General features: G+C 46.9%; 1 protein-coding gene across 1 annotated transcript in view; it reads right to left on the bottom strand.

Annotated features, from left to right (window-relative positions):
- Positions 1-711: 711 nt before the first annotated feature.
- The window catches only part of IQGAP3 (IQ motif containing GTPase activating protein 3), a 54117-nt gene continuing 29058 nt past the window's right edge, over positions 712-25770 (bottom strand). The window contains exons 21-38 of the mRNA XM_056853179.1: positions 25681-25752; positions 22989-23058; positions 21965-22173; positions 17948-18100; positions 16506-16669; positions 15188-15412; positions 13842-13982; positions 13252-13336; positions 12007-12239; positions 10915-11047; positions 9093-9195; positions 7844-7991; positions 5303-5390; positions 4897-5109; positions 3638-3804; positions 2987-3079; positions 1379-1487; positions 712-921 (exon numbers count right to left, since the gene is read on the bottom strand). Coding sequence (XP_056709157.1) covers positions 808-921; positions 1379-1487; positions 2987-3079; positions 3638-3804; positions 4897-5109; positions 5303-5390; positions 7844-7991; positions 9093-9195; positions 10915-11047; positions 12007-12239; positions 13252-13336; positions 13842-13982; positions 15188-15412; positions 16506-16669; positions 17948-18100; positions 21965-22173; positions 22989-23058; positions 25681-25752 — 2520 coding nt within the window. The 3' untranslated portion in view covers positions 712-807. The remainder of the gene's footprint in view (positions 922-1378; positions 1488-2986; positions 3080-3637; positions 3805-4896; positions 5110-5302; positions 5391-7843; positions 7992-9092; positions 9196-10914; positions 11048-12006; positions 12240-13251; positions 13337-13841; positions 13983-15187; positions 15413-16505; positions 16670-17947; positions 18101-21964; positions 22174-22988; positions 23059-25680; positions 25753-25770) is intronic.

Raw genomic sequence — 25770 nt, forward strand, 5'->3', positions numbered from 1 at the left:
CTGGTTTCTCCAGACGGTCCCCACAACAGAGTGGGAAATGCTTCCAGTCCAAAGTCTGAATTATAAAAATGAAGCAGGCGAGACAAAGACCTTCCCCCGTGTGTGACTTTGTACGGGCCTGGGGTCTTGTTTTAATTGTTGTTGCAACCTGTGCTAATCAACTACACACGCTTCAGTCTGCATGCGAGAAATCCATAGCTCACACAGATATATTGCACTTGCATGCAAGCTCCAGGATCCTAGGAATTGGAGTGCAAAGGGGAAAAAACAAACAACAGAAGTGGTCGACCTGAGTTCAGGCTATGCCATTTCTATCCCAGAAGGCCAGAATGGTCTTTCAGACGCACACATGAAATCCTTGCACATGGAAAACTAGCAAGTTGGGGAGATGATTGGGCAAGAACCCTTCCCCGGGATATGTTGGTTTCCAACATGCAAGGAATTTCATTGTATGGAGAATTCCCTGCATATAGAAAGCTAGCATTATCAGGAAGAAGGGCCCTCAAGCCAAGCCTTCTGCCTGACCTGCTAGCTTTCTAGATACAGTGATATTATCATTGGGGGAATATTTGATTATCTGAGCCTCCCACCCCTCCAGTTTGAAGTGGAACAGCCCTGAGGCTGAGCGTGAACTGCAGGCCAGCCGCTTCAAGTTGACGGCTGTGCATTTATTAACAGAGCAACAGAACGGCTTCGAGTACCGCTGTTTCTTTGGCATCATGGCAACGTCTGCCTCCTCCACGACATATTCTCTGTGTTTATTTCCCAGAACCCTAGCCCAATTTCCCCCCTCCCAACAGCCTCCAGCTATTTCTTGAAGAACTTCTTGTTGAGGAGGAAGATCAAGAGGTTGACGTTAATCCTGGCCTTGTCAAACATTTTCATGACAGCAACGCCCTCGTACTGGAGCTGGAGGAGGTCCTAGGAAGAGAAGAAGGAACAGAGAAGGGAAGGGCTACCAGCCACAATATCTCTATCAAGGGCTACCAGCCACAATACCTCAGTGAAACTTCCAGTGTTCAGAGGCAGTGTACCTGAACATCAGTTGTTGCGGGGGGACACACAGCAAAAAAGGACTGCTGCTTTCATACACTGCCTGTGGAATTGCTGAGGAACCGCTCTAACTGTTAATGTTACTAACCACTCTTCCTAATGTTTAGACGGAAACTCTTTTGATTTAATTTCAACTCGTTGGTTCTGGTCCGACCTTCCGTGTCTGGCCTGAGGGCTTCTGGGAAGTATCTGTTTGCCCATTGTTGGTCACAGGATACTGGTCTAAATGGACGTTGGGCCTGAACCTGCAAGGCTCTTTTTTATGTTCTAGACACGGAAGGGACGAGGGGAAGATCGCGACGAGAGTTCCCGTCAGCCCCCTTACCTGATAATGGAGCAGAAACTTCTCCATGTCGATCCCCATAAACTTCGCCTTCACTTGGAACTGGCCAGCTTCTCCACAAGGGACGATGTCAAAAATGACATTCCTAAGCCTGCAAAAAAGGAGAGCAAAATCCCCTTGTAAGAGTTCGGATACTCACCTCCCTCCTGTGGGAAGAACAGGGTGAGCTCAGGGGAAGTTGGGACGTCCAAGCTTTATCTCCATCAGAATGGGCAGCATGGGGCCAGATGGAGCAATGGCCCAATTCCTCCTACAGGAGCATCTGACATGGGCATTACCAATCATAGCTGAATTGTGGAACTCCCTGCCCCAGGATGTGGTGATGGCTGCCAACTTGGTAGGCTTTAAGAGGGGAGTGGACATGTTCATGGAGGAGAGGGCTATTCATGGCTGCTAGTAAAAATGGATACTAGTCATGATGTATACCTATTCCAGGATCAGAGAAGCATGCCTATTATCTTAGGTGCTGTGGAACACAGGAAGGACAATGCTGCTGCAGTGCTCTTGCTTGTGGGCTTCCTAGAGGCACCTGGGTGGCCACTGTGTGAACAGACTGCTGGACTTGATGGACCTTGCTCTGATCCAGCAGGGCCTTTCTTAAGTTCTTATGTAATCAACAATAACATTAATTCCAGGGGACTCCAAGATGGTGCTCGTGGAAGCCATGCTGCCTTCCAACACCTTTTCTGGTGTCCACCAAATGTTTTTAGGAAGTAGGTGGGGCCAGGTAGTAGTAATAGAAGAAGTAGAGTTGGTTTTTATATGCTGGCTTTCTCTAACACTTAAGGCACAATCAAACTGGCTTACAATCGCCTTCCCGTCCCCTCCGCACAACAGACATCCTGTGAGGTAGGTGGGGCTGAGAGAGCTCTAACAGAACTGTGACTAGTCCAAGGTCACCCAGCTGGCTTCATGTGGAGGAGTGGGGAAACCAACCCAGTTCACCAGGTTTGAGTCCCCCACTCATGTGTAGGGGTGGTGAATCAAACCCAGTTCGCCAGATCAGAATCCATCGCTCCAAGCCACCACTCTTAACCGCTACACCACGATGGTAGGTAGGGCTTTTGCCCAGGTAGGCGGGGCTTTTGCCCAGCAAGGATTCTGATTGACTGTTGGAGATTTGAGTGGCTGTGCAGATTTTTTAAAACGTTGCTTTGGCAGCACCTGCCACTGCAGCACAAGGATCTGCGCGGTGTGACTGAAGTTAAGCCGCAGCAGCCATGTTGTTGCTGTGTCCACCATGCTGTGTCAGAACTCTAAATGTGCCCGCAGGCTCAGAAAGGTTGGGGACCCCGGGTTCTTTCTGTCTCTTTCCTACTGATCATTCCAAAAAGCCCAACGAGGCAAGTTAGGCTGAGCGTCAGCTGGAGGCGCAGTGCCGGCAACCCTCAGTCGCAGACTCCAAGGGAGTGTGCCTTGCTCCAGCACGCCTCACACAAGTGGGTCAAAAGCTGACCATGAGAACTTATCTCAGGGGATATGCCGACCACTCGGCTATAGGAACCCGCTGGCCAGGGAACCGGGGCGGTCCTTGAGGGAGGAACTCAGCCTTCAGCCTGACGGGTTTGGAAAGGAGAAGAGAGAACTTACTGGCTGACTGGGAGGTCTTCGATCTCCAGCAAAACGCCCTTTTCAAAGAGACGAGCCGCGGTGTAATGGAGTGTCGTTTGCTTCTTGCTAAGCCTGGGGAAAAAAGAAAAGGCAGGCCTCAGTTCCAGGAAACCACAGAAAACCCAGCATGTGGGTCTCCCTTAGTGCCCAGGTAAACTTCCTCACTCCTCCTCAAGTGTTAATCAACACTTTCCCCCCTTCCTTACAAGTAGGGTTGCCAGGTCCTTCTTGGCTACCAGCGAGGGGTGAGGGTGGAGTTGCCAGTTCCAGGTTAGAAAATTTCTAGAGATTTGGGGATAGAGCATGGGGAGGACAGGGACCTCAGATCACCCCTTAGACAGAAATCTGGCAGAATAACAAGAAGAATCAGCTCCTCTCAATCAACATTGCCCTTATTTGTGGCTAAGTTGTGAATTGTTCCAGCCAGACTGATGTCAGGCAGCTAGAATGAGTGAGCCATACGTGAGAAGGAATGGGCAGTTGTGGCTGAATTTGCGCGCGTGGCTCCATTAAAATCTCAGGGATGAGACTCGCCTAGTCGCTTGGAGGCAAATTTCTGCACGCCCTAGGCGAGCAGGCACAAGTGGGCATGTTTTCTCACAAACGTAAAGCGGCACCTTGCTAACGTACTTGTTTCTGGCAGCCAGGTTGTCCAGGCAGGTCCGGATGTACTGGTTGTAGTAATCCACCTGCTCCTCGTAGAACATCCTCTTGGAGTTGAGACCGTGAAGGGTCTGTTGCAGCTTTACCAGCTCCGCCTTACGGTGCTGCCGGTATTGCCGCTGGTTGCAGATATCCTAGGGATGACAACAGGCACAATAAATACCACTGAGCTCAGATTTCTTGGTTTTAAAAAAAAATTAATCACTGCCCACCTATGTGGGTCCCGCTTGGTGGAATATCAATACCAACTGCATTTCAACCCTGGCCCAAACTGACCCCCGCTTAGCCTCAATCTGAATCCAGAGGTTCGTCAAACTTCGGAAAGAGTCGCACACACGCTCTACAGAGCATCCTGGGATGGCCTCATCCCTCTGTGCCTTTCCGTCCTAAGGCCGCAGAGCTCTCAGACCAGGACTCAGCAGCACCGGACTGCTTACGTAAGAACATAAGAGTTGTGTAGAGTTCCTGCCCCCTTTGTCTACGTAGGTGACAGCTGGTTGCAGTGGTGGCTGAGACCTTGGGACAACTCATGTTGCCTGCTGCCAAGGTGCTGAATTAGATGGGGTTTTTGTCCCCCCTGTGATTTTACAGCAATGTGAATGCCTAGCTTAGCAGTAGGAGACAAGGTAGACTTATGTGGATCCACCTTGTGATGACTCCCCTTTTAAAATGTATGACTTTTATTATGCCTTTTTTAATTGTTCCTGGGTTGATGGAAATTGATTTAGTCTGTAATGCTAATAATATATATTTTTATGCCATTAAAGGTTTTTGACTTTGACTTTGAATATTTCTTTAAAAAGAACATAAGAAAAGCCATGCTGGATCAGACCAAGGTCCATCAAGTCCAGCAGTCTGTTCACACAGCGGCCAACCAGGTGCCTCCAGGAAGCCCACAAACAAGACGACTGCAGCAGCACCATCCTGCCTGTGTTCCACTGCACCCAAAATAATAGGCATGCCCCTCTGATACTAGAGAGAATAGGTATGCAGCATGACTAGTATCTATTCTAACTAACGGCCATGAATACCCCTCTCCTCCATGAACATGTCCACTCCCCTCTTAAAGCCTTCCAAGTTGGCAGCAATCTCCACATCCTGGGGCAGGGAGTTCCACAATTTAACTATGCGTTGTACGAAGAAATACTTCCTTTTATCTCTTTTGAATCTCTGCCATTGAGATCTCTTGTTCTAAAAACGCTGCGGAGATGTCCTGTCCAGAGTACCTTGGCCATCTCGTTGATGATCTCTTGATACTGGTTGGCGGAATCGACCACCCCGAGGCTTTCGAGGCGCCGCAGATTCTTGATGACTTTCCTCTTCTTCTCCTCCATCGAGAGGAGACTGTTGGCGGTCAGGGAGCGGTTGTGCCTCAGCTTGTCTGGGGCCTGAGCATCGCACAAGGCCCTCCTCTTCATGAGGTGGTGGTGGAGGACTTCCTGGAGAGAAAGGAAAGCCCCCAATTCATAGGTTATCTCAGGATCAGTACTTGGGGGAAAGCAGGTCGAACTTCGGATATCTGGAGACGAGCAGAGCGGTTGCTTTTGAAGCCCTCTGGAGCAGACAGCTAATCAGGCAAGGTTTTCTGACGAATACCCGGGGCGGGGGAGAGTTGGTGCTGAAGTTACTCACTTGGTCCTCTGACGCCTTTGTCCGCAATATCTCCATAAGGGAATCTCCAGGCTGAGATTGGATCACATCCACCAGCATCTGCTTGGTGCTTTGGGAATAAAAACAGACATTCGCTTATTTCATCCTGACCTGGATGGCCCAGGCTAGCCCAATCTCATCTGACCTTGGAAGCTAAGCGGGATTGGCCCTAGTTAGTACGTGGATGGGAGACCACCAAAGAAGTCCAGGGTTGCTCCACAGAGGCAGGCAATGGAAAAACACCTCTGTTCATCTCTTGCCTTGAAAACCCTACGGACTTGCCATAAATAAGCCGCCACCTGATGGTACTTTCCGCCACCAGCTCAGTTTCAATGGAGGGGAAGCAAAGAAAGAAGGTTTTCCCTTCCCTCGAGTGAACATCTCAAGGGTTCTGTTTTATCGACTAGGGTACCAGAGCATAGTAACCCTAGTTGCATGCTTGTAGCTGAAAACTGCTGCCACAACTTTCCCCAACACACCGAAGGGCACCAATTCAACCCGCAGCATTTTCTGTTCGTAGGATTTCAAGCAGCCAGCCAGGGAAAGTCTCTGGAGAGCTGCTGCCCATTAGAGTAGGCAATACAAAGGTAAGTAGACCATTCGTCTGAATCAGAATAAGGCAGTTCCAGCCCCACCTACCCCACAGGGTGTCTGTTGTGGGTAGGGGAAGGTGATTGTAAGCTGGTTTGATTCTTCCTTAAGTGGTAGAGAAAGTCGGCATATAGAAACCAACTCTTCTCCTTCTTCTTCTAAGTCCTGTTGAGGGACGGCTCTTGGAGGTAAGGGTATGTATTTGATGTTTAAACTAGGAACGCTGGAACTTTTTTTCGGAGAGTGTCAGACATATGTATTCCTCCAGTAGCTCACGGTTGCACAACTGTGCCCCCGTGTGGTGGGAGAAAGCAACTATTGCAAAATTCAGTTATTAGGATTTTCCACCAACAGATCAATTATTAGGTCAAGTGTATACAATCGGTGGATCGCATCCAGTTTGGTACTGTCTATTCTGACTGCTGGCAGTGCTGTAGTGTCCCTGGCCTTTCCCGGCCACCCTACCAGAGATTCTTTGTTGAACTTGAGGTGCTAGGGACAGATCCTGATACCTTAAGCACATGAAGCTGCATTCTCCTGAGTCAGAACCTTGGCCCATGAAAGTCAGCCTTATCTGTATTGACTGGCAGCAGCTCTCCAGGGTTTCAGGCAGAGGACTTTCACATCACCTACCACATTATTCTTTTAAATGGAGACACTGGGGATTGATCCCGAGACCTTCTGCATGCCAAGTAGGTGCTCTTCCGCTGAGCTGTGTGCTCGCCACAGCTCTCTATGGACATAAGCAGAGGACTTTCTCAAGCCTGCTTCCCTGAAACTCTTTAACTGGGGATGCTGCATATTGTCCCCATGCGTGCACTTTACAGAATTCCTTGCCACAAGGGGCGGTAATCCACAGTTCACTTTAAAAACAGAGGAGAATCAAGCAACAGAGTACAAGTTCAGCATTGATAATGATAGCCAAATGCAATCTCCATATACAGCAGCAGTCTACCACTGAACTCCAGCCCCAGGATGGCCCCTTCTGCTTGCCTGTTTCCCAGAAGCATCTGGCTGGTCACTGCTGAATGCCGAACCCAATGCATCTTCATTCTGATCCAGCACAGTTCCAGCCATGTCAATGACAAATGCCTTCCCTTGCATATTATCATACGTAAGTCATGAGAACATAAGAAAAAGCCATGCTGGACCAGACCAAGGCCCATCAAGTCCAGCAGTCTGTTCACAGTGGCCAACCAGGTGCCTCTAGGAAGCCCCCAAACAAGACCACTGCAGCAGCATTATCCTGGAGAGAATAGGTATGCATCATGACCAGTATCCATTTTTACTAGTATCCATGAATAGCCCTATCCTCCATGAACATGTCCACTTGTTCTCCCCTCCCCAAAACCTTTGTTCAGGAGAATGTATCTGCCCTATATCTTCAACAGTGAAGATAGATGAGAAGAATTCATTTAGTTTCTCAGCAATCGCTTTACCCTCCCTTAATGTTCCTTTACTCCAATAGTCCAACTGCTTCCCTAGCTGGTTTCCTACTCCTAATGTAAAAGGTAAGGTAAAGGTCCCCTGTGCAAGCACCGGCTCATTCCTGACCCATGGGGTGATGTCACATCTCGACGTTTACTAGGCAGACTTTGTTTACGGGGTGGTTTGACAGTGCCTTCCCCAGTGATCTTCCCTTTACCACCAGCAAGCTGGGTCCTCATTTCACCGACCTCGGAAAGATGGAAGGCTGAGTCAGTCTTGAGCCAGCTACCTGAAACCGACTTCTGTCAGGATCGAACTCAGGTCGTGAGCAGATCTTTTGACTGCAGTACTGCAGCTTACCGCTTTGTGCCACAGGCCTCATTCACACTCCTAATGTATGTTATCCAAAATGGTTGTGGGAAGGCAGACCAGTACATCTCTGGGCAACTTTCATATGCCCTTTTTGGGAGGCTACAACATTCTTAAACATTAGTAACCACCCACCTCAGCAACAAGCTTTTGATATCCTTTCCCTTGATGTTGGTCTCTGCTCCATCAAATTTATTGGTGAGAGTAAGTGAGACCTCTGTCTTGGCGAGTTGAGATAGGGCTTGTTCTGAGTTTCCATCGGCTCCGTTTCCCACACTTTCTCCTGTTGAAGGATGGAAATTAATATGGGGAAAGAAAGAAGAGATTGCCTATTATATTGGGTGCGGTGGAATACAGGCAGGATGGTGCTCTTGCAGTCGTCTTGTTTGTGGCTTCCTAGAGGCACCTGGTTGGCCACTGTGTGAACAGACTGCTGGATTTGATGGGCCTTGGTCTGATCCAGCATGGCCTTTCTCATGTTCTTATGTTAGGCAACCCGCTCAGGGCTGAACTATATATCTAATTCTCAACGTGGCCCAATCGGAGAATACTTAAATCTGGAGATTGGAACCATGGACAAACAAGACAGGTGTTCCTACAAACCTGAGAAAAGCCCCAGGTTTGCAGAAAAATCTGAAATCTTAACAAAAAAATATTGGGGTTTTTTTTTTTAAAAAGCCCTCAAATTAGAGGAGCATCTGTAGCTTTAAGCAACTGATGCTCTCAGTGACTGTTGCTAGGCAACCACAATATAGTCCTGCTAGCCTTCAAGCCTTGGTTTCTGTAAATAAGAGGAAGGGGAGGGAGGCAGAGTTCTTTCCAGAACTGTTTTGGCCTTTGAGGGAAGACTCATTGGGGTCAGGTGCTGCAGCAGCCACCAGGTGACTCACCACCACACAACTTACACATCTCACCCAGGCCTGGCTGCTCACTACTGTTCAACAGCAGCCATCCCACCAAAGCCATTGGGGTGTAATGGTTAGAATTTCAGATTCGGATCTGGGAGGCCCAGGTTCAAATCTCCTCTTCATGGGCTTATTGGGTAATCGGTGAGGTAGGTGGGGCTGAGAGAGTGTGACTAGCCCAAGGTCACCCAGCTGGCTTTGTGTGGAGGAGTAGGGAATCAAACTCAGTTCTCCAGATCAGACTCCACCTCTCCAAACCACTACACCACATTGGCTCTCTGGAGCCAGCTGGGTGACCTTGGGCTAGTCACAGCTCTCTTAGAGCTCTCTCAGCCCTACCTACCTCACAGGGTGTGGGGAGGGGAAGGGAAGGGGATTCTCCCTTAAGTGGTAGAAAAAGTTGGCATATAAAAACCATCTCTTCTTCTTCATCATCCTGGCTTCTGGCATCACTGTCTCGAAATCTATCCTGGGCTTACCTATTAAGGACTGGATGGTGGGCAGCTCCCCCAGGTCTTCTAGAACCTCGTGTAAAGGGTCCCTAGGATCGGGAGCCACGGACTGCTGGTGCTCCAGTAACAGCTATAATGGGGCCATAGACAGAAAATTAGGAAGTAGCAGGCACCTAAAACCATATAAACCCAGGGCAAGATTAAAACACAAACCCTTAGGACTAGTTCTGTTAACCCATGGTGAGAAGAGACTTGTTCTTCACTGGGGGAAAGTACAGTTTGTTCTGCAAAGTATTTGAGACAGGAGGATTTCCAGAACAGCGTGATACGGCATTAGAGCAACTGTTCAAAGGGAAAAATCATATCATAATAACACCTGAAGCTGCCTTAGAAGAAGCAGACCATTGGTCTGTCAAGGGAAATATGGTCTACTTTGGCCTACCACCTGATCATTTGTGCAATGGCAAACCACCTCTGAAAGCCTCTTGCCTCGAAAGCCCTACGGGGCTGCCATAAGTCGGCTGTGATTTGACAGCACTTCCCACCACCAAAAGAGGGAAGTTTGCAAAGTGGTGTTATCATCCAGGATTTATTTGCAGGCGAGAGTTATCCTGGATAACGAGCCTCTCAAACCACTAACAGCCGACAAGTGAAAAATTGAACAAATAAAGAGGATAAAAAACAGTGCAGGGAAATGGCAGCCAGGCACATTTGCAAGGAGTTAGCTCCCCAGTAAGGGACAGCTTGCACAGAAGGTTAAAGGACAGGGATGATCACAGAAGAGATCATTCAGTGACTACTAACCACAACAGCCGAAGAGATCTGCTATTTAGAAATCATACAGTGTGGACTGCCCTGTCTGTAAACTTCGCTAGTATGCCTGTCAATCACTGTTGCTTATCTGCTCATTTAAACGAATTCAGCAGTCTGACCTGGCAATACGGGGTTGGATCTTGAGTGGCTTTTCTGTTTGTGGTAAGCATTTCTGCTCCTGAAAGAGGGGGCAGTTTTTTTCCCAAATCCCCCCACCCTTGATGCAACCCCCTCCTTCAACACCCCCGACGTCCCTGAGGAGTCCACCAATTCACAGGAGCACAGTATCAGGGGTGTCGAGGACAGCAGTTGCTATTTTCCAATGTCACTCTGCTCACGGTACATAAGATTCAGCCTACGGTATTTATGGTCCACAAAACTGAAACTGCAAATTAGACTGGAGATACACATTAAAGGAATTTCCATAAAAATGGCTTCATTTTGCATCGTTTACAATTCAGTTTTGGAAATAATTTATTTTGGAAGGGTGATGAGTAAAGGGTGGGCCATACTGTCAAATGGTGGCAGAATATGAAGTTTTGTTTGAGTCTCTAGAATAATGGTGACTGGAAACACTATTCGTTTAAAAAGCCAATGCAAGGTCTTCAGTAGCAGGCTCTTCCAACAGAGCCTGCTAAGTTTTGTTGTATTTATTTATTTATTTTTAGATTGGTAGACTGCCCTCTATCCCCAGCCAAGGTCAGGCTCTGAGCAGTTTACATCAAACAAAACAACATTTACAATAAACACAAAAAGATCTAACCCTAGTTAAAGTTGCTAATTTCAATTGAAAACAATGGCGCTCAACTATCTGCACACAGGACCAAGAACCAACCTAGGACAGCAATCAGGGTTCCCCATGAAAATCAGATGGGAAAAAAAGGGGAAGAAAGGGAGGCCAGCCATGATGGAAAACGTTGCTGCCCTCAACCATAGGCCAGGCGGAACAATTCGATCTTTACAGCAGACCCACAAAACACTCACAGGGTCACAAACCAGACAGATCCCCAACCAAGATCATTTTGCACGTTCTCACCTTGTGGGTATTAATTAGCTCCCCGACTGTGATGTAGACCACTGGTTTGGTGATCATCACCATATCGGAGTACTTGTCTACATTGAACCTGTCCTCTGGTTCAGGTACCGAGCAGGCAGCAGCAACAAATGTTCTGAAAGTTACAAAACAAACAGTGAAGGAAGGGGTTCACATACATTCCCCCCCCTTCCAATGTTTGCTACCCTCCCTAGGGCTACGTTGAGCCCTGTGGGATCCGGACACACGTCGTCTATGGCAAGGGTGTCAAACTCAATTGTTGCGAGGGCCGGATATGACATGTCACTTGGTTGGGACGGGCCATGCCTTGTCAGCCCAGAGTGGGGGTGGCTGCCTCGGCTGGCTGAATAAGAGCTCTCAAGGGGCCGGATATGGCCCTCTGGCCTTATGTTTGACGCCCCTGGTCTATGGTGCTGTCCATTTAACAAAGCCAAGCAAATATGTCTCCCCAAACCTACTAGGCCATAATTAACATTTTAACAGGCTTTTTGAGAGCTTCATTGCCTAGAGATTCTAAATTGACACAAACAAGCAGAACATTTTTCGCAACTAGCCGTTTGGATTCTGAGATCCATCAAGCATTTCCCACACATTACCCATACCCATTTTAGCAGCCATGAGGGCTGGAACTGTGAGAGTGTGTTTTAAACTTTATAAATGTAAACTTTAAGCACAGGCAGGAAGCTGAACCTATCGCTGAAGACCCCTTTTGTGATTTCTTTCTACAGAAGCATGGAACACCCTGCACAGGCCCTGGATTTGTAAAAGCCCATTCCAAGGAGAGAAGGGACAGTTTCCGACAAAAGACAGCCCAGCCTCACACTAAGAGGTTGGATGAAACAGCCTTCATGCTGGAGAGGGGCAGTGGCTCAGTGGCAGAGTGCTTGCTCGGCATGCGGAAAGTCCCAGGTTCAATCCTTGACATCTCCAGCTTAAAAGGAGCAGAGAAAGGTCATATGAAAGACCTCTGCCCGAGACCGTGGAAAATAGACAGCCTTGACCTTAATAGACCAGTGGTCTGACTCTCTATAAGGTAGCTTCACATGATCCTTTTTTGCATATCTTCAGGCCAACCTGAATTTAAGATGTGTTTCCTCCAGGTACTGGTTCACCACCCGGAGGTGGCTGTTCTCTCCTTCGAACGTCTGGTTGGCAGCAGCATGTTGCAAGATCTTGGCAATGGACCCCAAATTGCGCCTGTGGTCAGGATGAAGGGCTACCCCCGCTGAAATGTCGACGATATCAAAACCATCCGGAGCCACCACCGCTGGGTTCATGTAACGGTAGTACAGCAGGTTTCCCACAATCTAGGACAGAGGTGGACTGACTTTACTCTTATTTTGGCCTCCATATTTCCCCCCACTCTGTGCTACGAAAAGCTTCCACTGCCCAATGACCGGTAGCAAACTCTAGAGCAGGGGTCTCAAAACTGCGGCTCCAGAGCCGCATGCGGCTCTTTGGCCCGTTGCGTGCGGCTCTCCGAACTTGGTTCGGAGCCCCTGCTCTTGCGCCGGCTCAACTGTTGGGCGGTGCGGGCTTCTTTTGGTAGACCTGGCCTCCGGCTGAGTCCTATTGGGAGGCCATGTCTACCCACTGGCTTTCTTGGCGGTAGACCTGGACTCCGAGGAGGGGGAAAAGTCCCCCTTCAGAGGCCAGGTCTACCAATTGGCTTCTATGGGCCTCCGGAGGCCAGGTCTACTGCCAAGAAAGCCAATGGGTAGACCTGGCCTCCCAATGGGACTCAGCCGGAGGCCAGGTCTACCAATAGGCTGTTATGACGGTAGGCCAGACCTCCAGACGAGGACTCCGGACGGGGAGGGGAAAATGGCAGGGACTTACAATTTAATTTTTATCAATAAATAAGATCACTATTAAGTATGATATCAAGTTTTATTTAGTGTACCTATAGTTTAATTAAGACTTAAAACTTTAATTAAAGTTTATTAAGTTAATAAACAGTGTACCTACCTATATAGTTTAAGTTTAAGAAATTTGGCTCTCAAAAGAAATCTCAATCGTTGTACTGTTGATATTTGGCTCTTTTGACTAATGAGTTTGCCGACCCCTGCTCTAGAGCATTTAAGATTTATTCTAAGAGTCAAGAACATCCTTGCCTCAGAGAAAGCTGGGGCCAAAAGAAAACAAAATGGCCACCAGGCTGAGGTAATTTTAATTCACTCTCTGTGGTCCTGCGACACGCTGGGTGTGAGTGAGAGAAAGAGATTAAAACTAGTTATCTGGGTAGATTAAACCTTAAATTTCAGTATCTCTCCCTTCACCCCCTGAGATGGTCCCCATATCTCCAGGCAACACACCCACCTTGTAGATATCCTCCTCAGGAGCATTTGGAAACTTCTCGGATAAAGACACTTTCAAGACTTTGGCAATATAACGCATCCCATAACTAACCAGAAAAGGGAAAGATGCAACGTCAAGATTAGCATGTATTCAAAGTGTGGGTGGGGAGAGGAAAAAAGCAGGGGTTTTTTTTTTTAAAAAAGACACCCGACCTATGCAAGGTCTTGGCCCTGAAAAATACATTTAGAATGGAATCCTCCAAGGGACGACCAATCATGTTGGAAAAAAGCTCCAAACTTTGCTCAGTGGAGTGATAGGATCCACCCGCTTCATCAACAATTATTAGGGTTGCCAACCTCCAGGTGGTGGCTGGAGATCTCCTGGGATTACAACTGATCTCCAGGCAATAGAGATCAGTTCACCTGGAGAAAACGGCCACTTTGGAAGGTGGACTCTGGCATTATACCCCACTGAAACCTCTCCTTTCCCCAAACCTCGCCCTCCTCAGGCTCCACCCCCCTCCAGGTATTTCCCAACCTGGAACTGGTAACCTTATCAATGATCAACCTTATCAACTAGTAGAAACATAATCCATGCTGATCATAACGTACGGAATTTTGTCCACGGAAGTCATGATGGCCGAGAGGAACTTGTCTGTCACTGACAGGAGATTGCGGATGGAGATGTCCAGCTTCCTCTGGACCTCAGGGTGGGTAAGGGCTTGTTCGGGGCTAACATCGTATGGGAGGTTGCTGTGGGGAGACAAACAGAAACACATTCTGGGCACCACCCAAAGCACATTAGAGCAGCCATCGCCTTGCTTTCCAACGCATCTTCTCCCCGTCTCGACTGCTTCACTGTAGGGATGCCAGCAATCCAGATTTTCAACCCAATAAGTCCCTTCTGTTCTTCACATGAACACAAATGAAGCTGCCTTATACTGAATCAGACCCTTGGGTCCATCGAAGTCAGCATTGTCTTCTCAGTCCCTTTAACTAGAGATGCCGGGGATTGAACCTGGGACCTTCTGCATGCCAAGCAGATGCACTACCACTGAGCCACAGCCCCTCTTCAGACCAGCCCCCGTCCTGACACAGGCTTTCCCAAAGAAACCCAGCACAGTGACAAAGCAAAATCTTTTCAGAGGTGGCCCCCAACTCATCACCAGCCTTATTGCTTTGAAAAAGCTATAGAAGACGTCCTTCTTCAAGGGACACGTGCAGAACCCTGGCTTGATAAAAACCAGTTTGTGAATCTGGGGTGGTGTCTAGATTAGAAAAGCCTTTACTAAAAACAGAGCACAGCAAATCTACATTATAAGCTGCCTTTAAAGCATTATGAGAGATGTGCTTTATTAGAAGTGTGCAGAGTTCTATATACACAACCCTGGAGTTAGGGTTACCAACTTTTTAACTGGTTCTTCTAGTGGTCCCTTTAATATCCGCTTGATCTTCATTTTAACTAGTAGCCATGGATAGCCCTCTCCTCCATGAACATGGCCACTCCTCTCTTAAAGCCTTCCAAGTTGGCAGCCATCACCACATCCTGGGGCAGGGAGTTCTACAATTTATGCGTTGTGTGAAGAAATACTTCCTTTTATCCATTTTGAATCTCTCACCTTCCAGCTTCAGCAGATGACCCTGCGTTCTGGTATTACGAGAGAGGGAGAAAACCTTCTCCCTGCCCACTCTCTCCATACTATGCACTCCACCAAAATGTCTTTCATTACGTGGACTCTATCCCTTACAAGGGCTTTGGCAAGGGGGGGAACCTTCCCCCCTTGACTCCCCCTCACACAAAGATCCTTTGTCTTCTGTAACTAAAATATATTTGAAAATATTTCAACTGGGACATAGTTAACTTTGTGAATGAAGAGTTGTCTAACCCTTTTATTTTTATCAATTGAAATAAAAGCTCAATGGCAAAAAAAAAAAAAAAGGTGGCGATTCACCCTAACCTTTTTTGCCCTGACTGAGACTCCATTTGGTTGACCCAGCCTTTGTAGATCTCCACAGGGCTGGTACGGATGCTGAGGGTTTTGTTCTGCAGAACCTCCTGCACAGGCCCCCCCAGGATCTGGCGCAAGGCGTTCTGCCCGCGGGCGTTCCGATAAAAGCTCACCACCAAGCGGATCACCGTTGGGTTCCCTGTTAGGATATCGTGGAGTCGATCAACTTTCAGCCTGGAAAGGGAGCACCAGAGAACTGGCTGTAAGAGGTGCAGGTGAGCCACAGAGACAAGAGAGCGCCTGGGTTTGCAAGGCTTGACCCCGGGCCCCAAGGTTAGGTGAAGGAAAACAAGGCTGACTATAAATTAAAAAATAAACAAATCCAGCAAAGAATCATGCAGAGATGCAATGGCCACCTTCCTCTGGGTAGACTATAAATAAAATAAATAATAAAAAGAGCAAATAATCATATGGAGATGCAATGGGCATCCTTTTCTGGGTAGACTATAAATAAAATCAGGGAGCAAAGAATCGCACAGAGATGCAATGGGCATCCTCCTCTGGGTAGATTATAAACGAAATAAATAATAAATAAAAGGCGCAAAGAGTCCTGCAGAGATGCAATGGGCATCCTCCTCTGGGTAGATTATAAATGGAAATAAATAATAAATAAAAGGCGCAAAGAGTCATGCAGAGATGCAATGGGCATCCTCCTCTAGGTAGATTATAAATGAAAATAAATAATAAATAAAAGGAGCAAAGAGTCATGCAGCGATGCAATGGGCATCCTCCTCTGGGTAGATTATAAATGGAAATAAATAATAAATAAAAGGGGCAAAGAGTCATGCAGAGATGCAATGGGCATCCTCCTCTGGGTAGATTATAAATGGAAATAAATAATAAATAAAAGGCGCAAAGAGTCATGCAGAGATGCAATGGGCATCCTCCTCTGGGTAGATTATAAATGAAAATAAATAATAAATAAAAGGAGCAAAGAGTCATGCAGAGATGCAATGGGCATCCTCCTCTGGATAGATTATAAATGAAATAAATAATAAATAAAAGGGGCAAAGAGTCCTTTGCAGAGATGCAATGGGCATCCTCCTCTGGGCTTTCAAGAACTGTTATATTAACTGTTCTTTAAAATGATTTGTCATGGTACATTAGCAGCATGGAACATGTGGATTTCTGCAGTAAGCCTTGTGGCAGGAATTTACTTCCTTCTCCATTGTCAACCTGTGGAGTTTCTAAGAAAAGGGAAATCTGCCACCTTGCCAGAGCCACACTGAGCAAAGCAGCTGCCTTCAGCTGGAAAACAGATACTTACCTGATCTCTTCCTGCAAGGCGCTTTGGAAGAGCTGGAGCAGGAGGTAGGCCTCTCTGGCATTGGAGGCGTAATTGAAGAGCGTGAAGACCACCGACTCCATGAACTTGGTGGACTTGTTCTGGGGCATCTGCATTATCAGCCTGGCCAAATACAGCGGGTGGGTCTGAAAAGTAACAAGCGCTTGTTCAGGTACCAGACTCTGTGATTCTGCTCGCTCACGAAAGGCAAAGCATTTTGCCCACCCAAGTACCACAGCTGGTAACAGATGGCTTGTGGGACAGGGCCCTCCAGACGGCGCCAAACAGCCCAGATGCTCAGAAGAATTCTCAGCTTTTGTTGCAAGTAAGGGATGGGGAGCAGAACACATGGCATTGGTTCCCTGCTGGGACAGTGGACTCTGTAGGGCAGCCAATGTATACACATACACACACACACACACACAATTGTTACAGTGGCAATTGCGCAGGGAACCTGTTTCCGCTGCGAGAAGCTTTTCCACTGGCAAGAGAGTCTTTTTTGTTAGGGGAGCAAGACTTGAGTCCAGCAGCCCCTTAAAGAGCAACAAGATTTTCTGGGCATAAGCTTTTGTGAGTCAAAGCTAACTACTCCAGACTTTAAGACTATTTTATGACTATGAGATGTTGACAACTTTATTTATGGCTGAAATGTAAGAACATAAGAAAGGCCCTGCTGGATCAGACCAAGGCCCATCAAGTCCAGCAGTCTGTTCACACAGTGGCCAACCAGGTGCCTCTAGGAAGCCACAAACAAAGAATATCCCTTCATTTAAAAGGGAAACACACGTGGGGATTAGTTTCCCATCTGTACGGAAGCCTAAAATAGAGGAAGAAGTTTTGCAGTTATATAGTATTTGTTATACTGCAAAACAACGCACAGATAGTCATAAAGAATTTTAGAACTTTATGTATATATTTTGTAATCTGGAATGGTGATTGTTCAGACTACTAAGGCTGTATAGCCGAAACGCGTATGGTCAGAGTCTAATTGTGTGATTTTATGTCTACTTGTGTTACATAAGCATGTTTATTTGGTAGGCTTTTACAAGGCCTTACATGTGTTATGTGTGTTATTAGATTTTAGCCTGTAATAAATACATACATATTTTGTACGGATGTAACTTTTAGATTGTATAACTTTTGGCCTTGGATGTTTATTTTTTCTTGACCTTTGGGTACTGAGTTCTGTTGTTTTTTAGGGTTCAATTTTTGTTGTTGGTATAAGCTTTTGTGAGTCAAAGCTCCCTTCATCAGACTCTCGAAAGCTTACACCCTGGAAATCTGGTTGCTCTATAAGGTGCCTGTGATTGCAGAACGGCCCTCTGGCTGTGATCCCAAAACCTTGAATGCTTTGAATGGTGCTTGGGGGGCACTCGCAATGCCCCCTTTCATGCCACGGACGTATCTGAAAGATGCCGGCTGACCTGCAGCTGGTAGAAGAGGTGCTGGTATGCCTCCAGGGTCTCCCGCTTCTCCTTGCTGAGTGCTTTCAGCCCTTTCTGCTTGTTCAGGCCCATCAAATCCGAAAGCTGCTCCTTGTTTTTCCGGGTCAGCTTCTTGCAGTGAGAGACCACCTCCTGCCAGGGAAGAGAAAAATTACAAATCCATAAATATTCCTCTCTCTCTTTCACACACACACACATACACACACACACACACATTTCTTTCTCTCGCACACACACATTTTTCTATCAAGCCTTTGCTGTATTTGCAAAAGACTGGAGGTAGCCCCATGGGTCCAAAGAGAAATCCAAACTCAAAAGCCACGTCATGCCTTGGATTAGGACCAAACAGAAGATCACAAAATAAAGAGTGCTAACTTTTAAGCCAGTGAGGTGTAGCAGTTTGAGTAGGAACTGGGGAGAAGGCTGTGAACTCAGTGGTAGAACATCTGCTTTGTGGGGGTAGCAATGACATCACTACTCTTTTCTTGCTGAGGCAAATTAAATGAGAGTTCAAGCACTTCTCAACTGTCAATGAACTTTGTTGCTTAGAGCTACTTTCATCTTGGACAGTTAGTTGAAACAGTTGCAGAAAAGTCAGATTAATTGCTTTTTAATAGAGGTTAAGAGTCAATATTGACTTCCTTATAGTGCTATACTGTATCAGATATCATTCATATGCACCAGCTGTTTGGTTCATAACTACATATGAGATAATCGACATAAGTGCAAATAAGTCAATCAGCTATCTAGATATAACCACATGATTATAATAGATCAGCTTTAGAGAATGATAAGACTGATATTTTTCAATAAATACACACTCCTGTGACAAGCAAACAGATTTCTCTGGATGGAAGTCTCAGAAGAATACTAGGTGAGATAACCTGGGCTTTGTGATATTCCCTAAAAGCAGTGAGACAAAAACGGACACCCGATTTGCTTAAAACTATTATGTGCTGCAATATGATTAAGCAATGAGAGCCAGCATGGTGTAGTGGTTAAGAGTGGTGGTTTGGAGCGGTGGACTCTGATCTGGAGAACCGGGTTTGATTCCCCACTCCTCCACATGAGCAGCGGAGGCTAATCTGGTGAACTGGATTTGTTTCCCCGCTCCTACACATGAAGCCAGCTGGGTGACCTTGGGCTAGTCACAGCTCTCTCAGCCCCACCTACCTCACAGGGTGCCTGTTGTGGGGAGGGGAAGGTGATTGTAAGCCAGTTTGAGTCTCCCTTAAGTGGTAGAGAAAGTTGGCATAAAAAACCAACTCCTTCTTTTTCAATGCTAGGACCTTTGATAATCATAGTAATTGTAGGGTTAACTTTTTCATGCCTGTATTTTTTGTTTTGCTCAATAAAAAGAATATTTTTTTTTCTCAGCAAAATATAAAATTTTCTACAGGTGTTCTGTCTGGTTTGCTAGTTAACAGTTCAAACAACTAAACTCAGCCCCTGTATTATTTTGTATTAGAATTAAAGGTTGTTAATTTCCCTTTAATTGATGTCCTGGAGGACTCTGCTGCTAGACAGTTTTTGTACAGACAAATCCTTTAAAATTGTTTAGTGGGGGCCCTCTAATAGGATGCAGGAGGGAATCTTTTGTTAACAGCTTGGCATGCAGAAGGTTCCCAGTTCAATCCCAGGCATCTCCAGTTAAAAGGATCAGTTAGTAGTCAATGCGGAAGACCTTTCCCTGAGACTCCGGAGAGAGACCGCCAGTCTGAGTAGACAGTACTGACCTTGATGAACCAATGATCTGATTCAGTATAGAAAAAGAAGAAAAGGTGCAAAGCACCAGAGGTCGTAAGATGTTTATACAGTGAGGGGAAAAAGTATTTGATCCCCTGCTAAATTTGCCCGTTTGCCCTCTGACGAATAAATGAACAGTCCATAATTTTAATGGTAGGTTTATTGTAGCTGTGGGAGACAGAATAACAACAGGGAAACCCCCAGAAACCCAGAAGACAAAAGTCAGGGATTGATGTGCACTATAATGAGTGAAATAAGTATTTGATCCCCTATCAACCAGCCAGATTAGGGTTAGGGTTCTGCTGTCGACAGAAGCAACCAATCCACCAGATTCCAAACTTGCCACCATGACCAAGACCAAAGAGCTGTCCAAGGATGTCAGGGACAAGATTGTAGACCTGCACAAGGCTGAACTGGGCTACAAGACTATTGCCAAGCAGCTTGGTGAGAAGGTGACAACCCTAACCCTAACTGTCAACCTCCCTCGGTCTAGGGCTCCATGCAAGATCTCATCTCGTGGAGTTGCAATGATCATGAGAATGGTGATGAAGCAGCCCAGAACTACACGGGGGGAACTTGTCAATGATCTCAGGGCAGCTGGGACCATAGTCACCATGAAAACAGTTGGTAACACACTACGCCGTGAAGGACTGAGATCTTGCAGAGCGCGCAAGGTCCCCTTGCTCAAGACAGCACACGTACAGGCACGTTGGCAGTTTGCCAATGCACATCTGAATGACCCAGAGGAGAACTGGGTGAAAGTGTTGAGGTCAGATGAGACCATTATCGAGCTTTTTGGCATCAACTCAACTCGCCGTGTTTGGAGGAGGAGGAATGCTGCCTAAGACCCCAAGAACACCATCCCCACTGTCCAACATGGAGGGGGACATATTATGCTTTGGGGGTGTTTTTCTGCTAAGGGGACAGGACACCTTCACCGCATCAAAGGGACGATGGACGGGACCATGTATCGTCAAATCTTGGGTGAGCACCTCCTTCCCTCAGCCAGGGCATTGAAAATGGGTCGAGGATGGGTATTCCAGCATGACAATGACCCAAAACACACGGCCAAGGCAACAAAGGAGTGGTTCAAGAAGAAGCACATTAAGGTCCTGGAGTGGCCTAGCCAGTCTTCAGACCTTAATCCCATCGAAAATCTGTGGAGGGAGCTGAAGGTTCGAGTAGCTACACATCAGCCTCGAAATCTTACTGACTTGGAGAGGATCTGCAAAGAGGAGTGGGACAAAATACCTCCTGAGATATGTGCAAACCTGGTGGCCACCTACAAGAAACATCTGACCTCTGTAATTGCTAACAAGGGTTTTGCCACCAAGTACTAAGTCATCTTTTGCAAAGGGATCAAATACTTATTTCACTCATTATAATGCACATCAATCTCTGACTTTTGTCTTCTGGGTTTCTGGGGGTTTTCCTGTTGTTATTCTGTCTCTCACAGCTACAATAGACCTACCATTAAAATTATGGACTGGTCATTTCTTCGTCAGAGGGCAAACGGGCAAATTCAGCAGGCGATCAAATACTTTTTTCCCTTACTGTATAACCAATTGTAGTTTATATAACCAATTGTTATATAAATGTCTTGCAGCCTTTTCCTCTTCTTCTATCAGAGGTTTCTCCCTCTTTTTTTCTGATTCGGTATAGACCAACTTCAAATGTTCATAGGAGAGACTCAGGGCTCAAATTCCCAATCTTGGTGAAGATCACTGAGAAAGTTTTGAGCTAAGACCCTGAAATGTTACGTCAGCCCTAAGATCTGATAGTGCCCCAGTAGTTCATGCAAAAAGAAAAAGAAAAAAAGGCTTACAAATGGGCTGTTTTAAATTGCTCCTTGCGCAGCTGTCTCCAGCTCTAAATACATCCACCTAGCGGGTGAACACTCCATGCATCTGACGAAGAGAGCGTCGACTCACAAAAGCTTTTTCTGGAGTAAATTTAGTTAGTCTTTAAGGTGTCGCTGTACTCCTGTCTTACTTGGCCATCGCCAAACAGTGGATCGTTTGCACACAGCTGTTCAGGGAGATTGTCTCTGTCACTGCAAGGCTACCAGGATCTGTTTAGGGCACTTGCATTAACCCCCCTCCCCACCACCCACGTTGTGTAAGCCCAGAAGCATACAAGTCCCCAATGCGCTCATACAACTTTCAGACTCGCACAGATATCGCCCCAATAAAACCAACCCTTGGACATTCTCGAGCAACATTCACCCCTGTCCCGACAAAGCCACCTGACCTGGAGGGTGATCCTGTTTTTGACCAACAATCCAATCTTGATATCCATGAGGTTGAGGTCGCTCTCCAGCTGCTGGTTGAACCGGATCCCCCTCACCACACTCTCCTGGAGATCCAGCAACTCCAGCTCCTCCCAGTAGTCACGCTGGCTCTGTTCCAGCAGGTGGGCAAAGCGCCGGACAATGCTAAGCGGCGGGTTCCGGCTGTGCACTGGGAAACGAGCAGCCGACGAAAGGGTTGTCAAGAGGGGCTGTGGCTCAGTGGTAGAGCATCTGCTTGGCATGCAGAAGGTCCAGGTTCAATCCCTGGCATCTCCAGTTAAAGGACTAGGCTAGGTGATGTGAAAGACCGGCCTGAGTAGACAATACTGACTTTGATGGACCAAAGGTCTGATTCAGTATAAGGCAGCTTCATGTGAGACCAGTCTCTTGCTCAAACTGGGATAGGGACTCAGGCATAAGGCCTACGGAACATGGAAGCTTTCGGTTCTCTGAGAACCAAGGTCGAGTTGACAGTGACTCAGGGGAAGAGATAAGGGAGGATGCATTCACCTGTGCAGGGTGTATCATCTGCCCTAATAGTTTCAAGGCCGCCTAAACGGGCCTACACATTCCATCTTGTTAACCCAAAGATTTGTGGGAGCTTGTTAACTGGATCTGATGCAGCTGCAGAACATCAGAAACTAATTGGCAACTTTACCTGATTGGTTACATCCCCAGGTCAGTAACACCAATGGTCAGTTGGGTTATATCATTGGGCCTACATGTGATTGGTTGCATGACCTGGTCAGTAACCTAACACCGATGTCTAGGTAGTCAAAGGGGCTGGTGGCAGTGTGACCCCGAGACGTGTGGATTCACCCTTCAAGCCCCTGCCAAACTAGCCACCCTCCTGGAGTGGCCTCCCTGGCTGGGGAGTTTGGCCCGCACTGGCAACGATGTGGAGATGGCAGGTCTGTGACAGAGGTCTACCAATTTCAGTAACCACCATCTAACAAATTATCATACAAAACCACGGGTACTTACCCAGCATCCTGTAATCCCCTCGAGCCTTATTAGCGCGGACAAACGCCTGGATTTTAATTATAGCCTTAACCTGTCAAGACAAACAGACAGAAGGAAAGAATTATGGGAAAGGCTGGAGAGATTCGAACACATCCCAGATAGCAACACGAATCAGATTACAGTGGGTGTCGCACGGAACTGGAGGAAAAATTGGACTGCAAATAAGAACCGGCCAATAACGTTCTCCCCCCTCCCCAAAAATTAGTCTGTCATTTTAACAAATTACTACATCAGCTTAAAAGCTGATTTACATACCTCATCATCTCAATTTTAGAAGAAGAAGAAGAATTGGTTTTTATATGCCGACTTTCTCAGCCACTTAAGGGAGACTCAAACCGGCTTACAATTACCTTCCCTTCCCCTCCCCACAACAGACACCCTGTGAGGTAGGTGAGGCTAAGAGAGCTCTAACAGAGCTGTAACTTGCCCAAGGTCACCCAGCTGGCTTTGTGTGGAGGAGTGGGGAATCAAATCCAGTTCCCCAGATCGAGTCCACTGCTCCAAACCAACTGCTCTTAACCACTACACCACGCTGGCTCTTGTGACTCTTTAAAATAATCTTTTTAAGGATATGGAAAGAAGGGGGCATACTGCATGAAAGAAATGTGTATGGTTATAACGGAAGGCCTGCTTTTGCCCCTAAAATATAGCAGAAGCAGTGTGAATAATCCCAGACTAGCCTAAGCAGGGATGGCCATGGTCAGTAATTGGATGGGAAACCACTGAGGAAGACCAGTGATGCTATATAGAAGAAGGCAAAGCAAGCCACCTCTGCTCATCCCTTGCCTCGAAAACCCCCATGACGGATTGCCGTAAGTCAGTGGAGACGTGGCAGACCTTAATTATTAATTATTAAAAAGGTGTCTTCCAACATGGCTTTTCCAAAAAACAAGTGAACCAACTCATGGAGTTTAGAACCGGTGATGCCTTTTAGCCATAAAAGGGTGGAACCTCCATGTTAAGCAGCAGTATACCTCAGATGGCCAAACATTAGGGACAAACAACAGGGGATGACCGTAGCCTTCATGCCTTGTTCGTGGGCTTGCCAGGGGACCACTGTCAGAATTAGGGATGCTGGACTAGACAGATGTTGAGTCTGATTCAGCAGAGTTCTTCCCATGTAGCTAAATCAGCTTCCATATTCCCAAGTGCCTCAGGCCCCCTCCCTCTTGCCAGATGTTCTGTTTTGGAAGGCATTAACTGCCTATTGTCGGTGTTTCAATCTGTGTATTTTACTATAAAATTGTTCATTTTGTTCCTGCCACTTTTTGTCATGTCCATATTTAACTGCTATGTTTCGTGGTCTTTAAGACGGTCTTCATTCTTCCATTGTTTTTAAACGCTGGTGTGAGATATTTTTTTTGGTCCCAATAAAAAGGTACATGATTCGGGTTCGTTTGTTTTTCTATGTTCTGTGAGCCGACAAGGCGTGACAGTGTTTCTCCCATACAAGGAGCCTTCTCCTGCGGTAGGGGAATGTTCCTTGCACTAGGAGAAAGTACTGCTAAAAGCCAAATAGATCTGTGGGTATGGATGCCAGCCTCCAGGTGGGACGTGGGGATCCCTCGGAATTACAGCTCATCTCCAGACTACAGAGATCAGTTCCCCTGGAGAAAATGGATGCTTTGGAGGGTGGGCTATGGCATTGTACCTCACTGAAGTCTCTGACCTCCTCATGTTCCATCCCCAAATCTCCAGAGGTTTCCCAACCTGGATCTGGCAACCCTACCCCCTGCTGGTGGCCAGGGGGGACCTGACAACCTTACCATGAAGGTTTATAAAATAATGAGAAATAGAATAAATACAAGTTGGGTAATTGACATGAATATCTCACAAACAGTGCGTAAACAAAGATCACGTAATATATTGCTGGTTATTAAGACGTGGAAGGCCCTGACCTGGATGGCCCAGGCTAGCCTGATCTCGTCAGACCTCAGAAGCTAAGCAGGGTTGGCCCTGGTTAGTATTTGGATGGGGGACCACCGAGGAATACCAGGGTTGCTGCTCAGAGGAAGGCACTGGCAACCCACCTCTGTTAGTCTCTTGCCATGAAAACCCCCAAAAGGGGTCGCCATAAGTCGGCTGCGACTTGACGGCACTTCACACACACACAAGAAGTGGAAATGATGTGATGGTGACTGGAAAGTTAAGCATGTTTTCAAGCTGGTCGATGAAAAGCCAGAATATACCTCAGAGGCTTAGTGAGGGCAGCAGGCCAAGCTATTGGTAAACTTGCAGTTTCTGCAATGAATGCTATGAAGGGTAGACTCTGTGGCATTGTACCTCACTGAGGTCCCTGTCCTCCCCAGGCTCCATCCCCAAATCTCCAGGAGTTTCCCAACCTGGGATCTGGCAATCCTCTGTGGGAGCTAAAATTTTAGGTTATTTTAACGCTTTTAACTTCCTTGTGTGTCATTTTAATGACAGAAAGAGGGGATTGTCTGCTCTCGGACCCAAAAAAAAAACCACAACATGCAGAGAAGGCCTACCCCCAAATACCAGCAACCGGGAGGCAGCAGACTGGAAAATGTGTTGCCTTCACGCTCTGTTTCTGGGTTTCTCAGAGGCACCTGGCTTTGAAACAGGACCAGGCACACCTGTGATCTGATTCAGCAGTGCCACGTTATAGGTCCCACACATGAAAAACACTCACATTCCTCCTGAAGTAGCGCAGCCGTTCAAGATACCTTTTGCGCGTGTGCCACATCCGTACCCAAGCTTGTATCTGAAAGAGACGAAAATG

The sequence above is a fragment of the Euleptes europaea genome, chromosome 7 (genome assembly GCF_029931775.1).
Source record: "Euleptes europaea isolate rEulEur1 chromosome 7, rEulEur1.hap1, whole genome shotgun sequence".
Lineage (NCBI taxonomy): Eukaryota > Metazoa > Chordata > Lepidosauria > Squamata > Sphaerodactylidae > Euleptes > Euleptes europaea.